Source organism: Hordeum vulgare, chromosome 7H (genome assembly GCF_904849725.1).
Source record: "Hordeum vulgare subsp. vulgare chromosome 7H, MorexV3_pseudomolecules_assembly, whole genome shotgun sequence".
Lineage (NCBI taxonomy): Eukaryota > Viridiplantae > Streptophyta > Magnoliopsida > Poales > Poaceae > Hordeum > Hordeum vulgare.
Window position 1 is genome coordinate 576852831 of NC_058524.1, and position 6671 is coordinate 576859501.

The 6671-nt window shown below is 45.2% G+C and overlaps 1 protein-coding gene across 2 annotated transcripts; it reads right to left on the reverse strand.

Moving 5' to 3' along the window:
- Positions 1–4852: 4852 nt before the first annotated feature.
- Positions 4853–6257, reverse strand: LOC123411539 (SKP1-like protein 1). Of its 2 annotated transcripts, none has more exons than XM_045104506.1 (2): positions 5803–6257; positions 4853–5157 (listed from the first exon to the last, which is right to left on the reverse strand). In XM_045104506.1, exons 1-2 carry the CDS (start codon positions 6121–6123, stop codon positions 4984–4986), a joined length of 495 nt encoding a protein of 164 aa, XP_044960441.1. In that variant the 5' UTR covers positions 6124–6257; the 3' UTR covers positions 4853–4983. The 2 variants fall into 2 exon arrangements, with proteins under 2 accessions (XP_044960441.1, XP_044960440.1); XM_045104505.1 differs by having other exon boundaries at positions 5770–6257.
- Between the last annotated feature and the right edge of the window lie 414 nt (positions 6258–6671).

Below are 6671 nucleotides of genomic sequence, written 5' to 3' on the forward strand. Positions count from 1 at the left end.
CGGGTCTCGATCCTGGCGGACTCCACCTCGGCATCCCATTGAGCCTTTGCCACTACTTCTCTTAGTTTCGTCAATTCCGTGTTTACTGCCTCCTAGTTTTCCGGTGTGATGGGGGTCGCCATGAGCCTTGTAATTTCCGCTGCTAATTCCACCAAGATAGCGGCCGGGCTTCTAGACATCTCGCCAGTTCCACCTCCGCCTGCCGGGTTTGGCGAGGGTTGAGTCGCCCCAACCATGTAAACGGCGATCTGACGGCGAGTTCGGTCAAGAACTTCGTGGTCTATGGCCAGCGACAAGCCCCCAAGACAGTCCCCATGTAGAGACTGGATTGAATCCGAATCGCCCATGGACGATTCGTCGTCAGTATTGACCGGCGTAGTTTCCTAGGTCGCTGAGTGTTCTGGTTCCTCAGATCCCTACATGAATCCAACAAAGACCGGGCGGGTTATATTTGGCGTCACGACCGGGCGGACGTACCTGGCCGGCTCGACGATGTCGGAGGAGAGGTCCGGCTCAGGCACGGGCGATCCAGTCATGCCGATGAAAACGCTGATCTTGCTGAAGGGGACCCTCTAACCAGATTCAATCGAATCCGCCTCGGGCCCCCATAACAGGTTGTTGATGTAGTACTTCCCACGGCGGCTCCGAGTCAAGAGCCCCGTCGCGTAGCTCCCAAACCCTGGTAGGGCTCCCTTTGAGAACTCAACTCCACCGTGTGCAGGCCCCACTATGGGCGCCAACTGTCGTGGTTTTGTCACGGCAGATGTCCTCGTGAAAGGACTTAGTATCGGAGCCATCGCACTTTGGTGGCGACTCAAAGGGGTTGGACGGGAGTGAGACGGCGATTTACCCAGGTTCGGCCCCTCGTGAGGAGGTAAAAGCCTACGTCCTGCTTTGTGTTGTATTGATGGAGTTTCGATTACAAGGAGGGCGTAACTCGCCAGACCTAGCACTTGATGATTTCTAACCTGCCCTCTTCTTCCCTGGGACTCGCCTTTATATACAGGTCGAGTCCCTAGGGTTTACAAGGGTCCTTTCCTTTATACAAATCGTGACTCTTACAATCTCTAAGTCGCCACCTTTCCAAAGCTTGGAGACCTTCCCTACTATGGACTCTTTCCGGAAGTAGTAAACCGCCATACAACCTTCGGCCTTACCAGGCCAAGGCCCGAAACACATTTTAGATGAATCGCCAGCTTTGGTGACCCGGCCCAACTAGGGCGGGTTATCAACAGATAATATCCTCAACATTCCTCATGTTGAGCTTGAAGAAATTCCTTGCTTTGCACCAGTCCTCAACGTTCTTCATGAAGCAGGACTGCTCCCTCTGTGCTCTGTTATCTGCGATTGGAACAGCGACATCGTTCTTCAATTCTATGCAACTCTGCACATCTGTGGAGATCCAACAGATATCAACACTTGGGTGCTGGATTGGATGAAGCAGCACACACACTTCAAGGCCCCTGCAAATGAGCTGCTGCGAGAACTTCCTGTGTCAATTCCTTTAGAGCGGGCCGTAAAGATGTATGATGAACGGGAGCTACCGAATAAGCTGATGGAAGTCCTCATGAAGCCTTTGTCCAAGGGGCAACCACCAAGAACAACCTTCCTGGTCCATGAGATGAAGTATGAACCCAGGACTGTTTACAGAATCCTCTGCAGTGTTCTTGCGCCAATAGAGGGCCATGATGATGAAGAAGATGTCGTAGGCATCATGAAGAATATCCTCTTCAACATCATCCATGGCATTCCCATCAACACTCGTGATTTCTTCTTGAGGACTCTAGCAGAAAATGCTATGTCCCCTTTTGACCTGAAGATTTACGCTCCATGGATCATGAGATTCATCAGACACAGGTCAGGCATCAACTATCACGCTGATTTCAATAATCACCTTGGATATATGCCTCCAATAAGGGTCAACAAGAAGACTTTCAAGCCTGTTGAGGGAAAAGGCAAGTCTGTGATTGATGAAGGCAGTCGGCCCCTTGATGTCCAGTTCTGAGAGCCAGATGCATATTCCTCATGGGATGACACTGAAACCCAGCCACCAAGTCATGTTACTCCAAGGGTGATGAATACCAGAGAGCTTCTCCTCGGTCTTCATCAAAAGGTAGATCGAAATCACAAGTGGGTCAAATGCCAGTTCAGCGCCATTGTGAAAACCCTCAGAGAGACCCAAAATGCCATGAAGCTTAAGCATCATTATCTTCATGAGGTTTTTGATCGCACCTGGGCCACACTGACTCATTTGAAGACTCCAGCAGAATTTGAAGAATTGGAGTTGGCGCAGGACTTCGACTGGTCATGGCCACCAAAGAAGAAATTCAGGCCAATTCCAGTTGCGGACCTTGAGGATAGTTCGTTTTCTTCATTCCGCACTGCAGAATAAGATGAAGACCAACAAGACACTGCCACTGGTCCAAGGAGGAAGTCTGCTCCCAAGAATCCTCATGCGTATTCCTCAACTGCCAAGAAGTGAAAGTCTTCACGGGGCGTTAGTCCTCAGTTTTGTCCCTTTTTGTCACTTGATGACAAAGGGGAGAAATCTGAGAGTTAGTCTTCACGGGGGATATATTTTGGGGCTTATGAACGTTATTTAAGTTACAAACTCTTGGCTCTTCTGAAGTGTTTTATGTAGCGAGTTGTAACTTAAGCCCGATGGTACTCTGACGCTTTTGAACGTTTTTCTTCGCATGCTTATTCCTCAAAATAATTAATGCACGCATGCTGGAATTGGTCAGATACCATTTCTCATCATGCATTCTCAATTTCTTCATACTATATGTCAAATATATGCATGATTTACAAGACTCAGGGGGAGATCTCCATGATATAAATCATCAATGTGCATTTGCTGTAAAAAGCAAAATCCTCAAGATATGCACATCTTCAGGGGGAGTCTCTCTGAATCTTGATTTCAAATTCCTCAAATGAGTAATTACACTTCATATTTTTATCCCCGTTGAAGACTTAACCTAATTGACATCAACCACCAAAAAGGGGGGAGATTGTAAGTGCATCTAGTGCCCCTTAGTGATTTTGGTGGTTTGAAGACTTATAGGTTAAGTATCTAATGTGTTCATGAGTGTACACGGGATCTATAATTCGCTGAGGAGTTTGAAATATTCGATGAATATCGACCCCTAAAAATGTATATCTTCGGCTGAAGAAATTGGTCTGAAGCTGAAGAATTGAATCGCGAAGAAATTGCGATGAAATTGATATTCCTCGTGAAGAAATTGAAGATGAGGAATTCGGTGTGTACTGAAGAAAAACAATCTGAAGATTTTAAAGCATGAAGATTTATTTTGTCTGTTTTATTTTCTTCATTTTTGAGTCATAGGAACACCGTACTGTTAAATGGGGTCAAAGTAACACGTCGGAATGAATTTCCTCATGATGCTCAACCCAAGCCTAATCCTACCAAAAGCCTCAAGTGAGGAATATGAGAGACATGAGGACTCTCACAGTTGAGGCTCCCGACCGTTACCGCAAGTCACGCCACATCACTCATCTTATCCACACAACGGTCATATTATTTAAGGGCATTAATGTCAAATCATGTCAGGATGCTCCCAGGCTATAAATAGCCGCCCCCGCAACCATTAGCTGGTTGGCTGCTCCATTCGAAACTGACACTTGTCATAAGAGCAACCTAAATTCCTCAGAGTCTTTGAGAGTAATTCATCAGCGAGGAAATACCCCAAACACCAAACCACAAACCGAAAACCAAGTGATTGAGCATCACTGAAGAATTGTTCCTGTGTGGGATTGAAGCCTTTTACCTTTGAGGATTGTGCATCCTCAGACGATTAGGCGTCATGGTCTAGAGCAATCCAGCAGTCAATTGTGGATCGCCAGGTGACCAAGTTTGTGAGGGTTTGGAAGTCTACCCTGAAGACTTACCACGAGTGTTGGGCGAGGACTATGTGTTCTTAGCCCAAGGACAATACGGCAGGGACTGTGTGTCCCGGGACTATGTGTCTTTTGGTTTCAATACCAAGCCGCTCCAAACCAGATGTACAACTACCACAGCAGTTGGAACTGGGTCATCAACCACTGTCTTCACTGTGAAACGGGTTCTATTTCTTCAACTCTTTAAATTCCTCACATTGTATGTTGATGATTTTCACTGTCACTGTTTGAAGAATTTGCTGAAGAATTTCTCTGAAATTCCTCAACCCCAAATTCTTCACGCGAGTTAATCCTCATCTGTTTTCTTCGTGCATGCATACTGTGCAAAATGTTTGTCATATTCTTCACCTTGAAAACTATTGTAGTGATACTTTGCACTCCTGATCCTTTGTTGTTTCCGCTGCAAGTTAGTCATCAGTGAGGAATTTCCTCAGTGATGAAATTCTAAAATCTCCTATTCACCCCCCTCTAGTCAATATAACGCACTTTCAAACCCTAAATCCTAAACCCTAACCCCTATTTGCCAAGACTTTGGAGCATATCTTGTAAATGACATTGCACAAAGATATCAGCCTATACTGTGATATTTCTTGGGGGTTCTACCGTCAGCAAGTGCACTATTATTTACTTCACCACGTACTTAAAGAATTGTTGGTAGCAAAGAACAACATTTGTTAAAAAGCATGCTAACCAAGCCTCTTCTGTTTAATCAAGGCTAATCCAGAATAAGGGGTACAATAGGCTGATGACCCTGACGATAGCACTAAGACTGCCTCGGGAATCTCCTCAATCATTGAAGAGTGCCTCGCCCGGACTTCCTCATCCACTCTAGCAAGATATGTATCGGCTCCTTGTGGATCACACCACCCCGTGGACTATGCCGCCCACTCCAACCTCATGTAGAGACAATGACGAATATGTTCACGCAAGCATAAACACTGAATATGTTTACTGACACCACTTCATAGACTCCAGTACATCGAATTAAAACATAAAGAGTGCAGCTAAAATGTTGACATGAAAAATAATAATTAAGCGTTCATTCAACGCGACCTGGATGCTCCCCTACTGAAATGCCCACTGGTTCTCCCTACGGATCTTCTCCTCCTCCTCGGGCAAGTAGTCGTTCTTGATGTTGAATATATTACGGATCTCCTCTGGAGTTTTCCCACTAATCATGTCGGCAGCAGTCTGGCAAGTCAGGTCCAACAACTCCTTGATATTGAGGTATCTTGCAGCCTGAGAGGGGGCAAAAAGAACCATAGGGTGTTTGAGAAAAGCATTAATTTATAATGGCTTTAGAACATAAATAGTTACATAGATTGTCTTGTATTCAGATGTGTTACAAGCTAATAAAACACAAAACAACACATGAAGTAACCTATCATGCGAGAGAGAAGCATTACTATATGTAGCATAATCATAAAACCCATATATTGTTATGAGTAGTCTAATGTTTCCGCACGTTAATCATATACGATTTGCTGCCACAATGATAATGCGTCTAGTAAGTTCGTACTGATCATAATAAAGCTTCCTAGGTTACGCCTAATAATCATATACACATATGAGTGAAATATAGCAGACCACAAGATGATGCCCTAACATATTTACCTAGATTTTGTATGGCCGGCCAATGTGTACGTCGCTAATAAAGCACAATCCTTTAAAATCAAAATCTAATCTAGTCCAATCGAAACGAGTACCTTGATGGTTTGATGAGGAGTCTGTTTAATCTAATATAAATAGTAGCAAGACACCCCAAGACTAATCTAGACCGCGTGCCAAAGGGGAACATCGAGAAAAAGTGGATCTAGAGAAAGAAAATGGTCGAATAGAAGGATATCATACGTGGATGAGGTCGAAGAGGGTGACATGGTCGACCTTCATAAATTCTGCATCCCAGATCTTGAGGTCCTTGGCTAGGGCAGGGGGATCCACGGCGTGAGATGCAACAACACCGGTGGCTCCAATGGTGTCGTCGGCTCGCTTGGTCGGGATGTGTTTGTTGCAATACTCGATGACCTTGGAGAGGATCTTGGAGTTGATGTTGGGGATCGAGATGCGTTTGTCGGCACAGTCATCCTCGATCATGTGGCGGATGGTCTGCGACGCCATGGAGACCGCCTCCTCCACCTCAAACTCCTCGCCGTCAGACGACTTTAGCATGATCATCTTCTTCTCGTCTGCCGCTGCAGTTGCCATCACTATTGGATCCTTACTGGGGGTGGGTGCGGACGAATTGCAGATGAGGAAAACCCTAGAAACGCGGCGGCGGCAGAGGGGAGGAAAAGATAGGAAATTTGGTTGCTGCGTGTTGGGATGTCCTAGGGTTTGGGGGGAATTTATTCATTGAGGCCGGGCAACGCGTGATTGAACATCTATTTATCGTACATCACAAGGAAAGAAGCAAGTACTACCAAACCAAATCGAACCAAATTTGGAAATAATTTGTTTGATTAGATCCATAAAAGGAGGGGTTCGAGCACGCATTCGACCGTGCGATCTATATCTAGCATAAAAAATGTCGTCTGACATAAAAACTGTCACCCCCTCACAATAAAAAAATGCCACTGAAATCATTCCCAAATGTCACCCCCAGCGAACGTTCACCAGCTAAGAGGGTCCAAAACAAAATATTTTTTTACAAAAAGGACCTCATCTATTGTAAAGGTTCACCAAAAATACAAAATACCTCAAACATAAAAAAAATACATCGAAGTCCATGGATCAACAAACAATGTATATGATGG

What these genes read in the sequence shown, in the direction of transcription:
- LOC123411539 (XM_045104505.1), bottom strand. Translation starts at nt 6,123, where the DNA reads ATGGCAACTGCAGCGGCAGACGAGAAGAAGATGATCATGCTAAAGTCG. An exon ending in CCCTCTTCGACCTCATCCAC is followed by an intron (nt 5,158 to 5,769) that starts GTATGATATCCT and finishes GCCCCCTCTCAG; the next exon opens with GCTGCAAGATACCTCAATAT.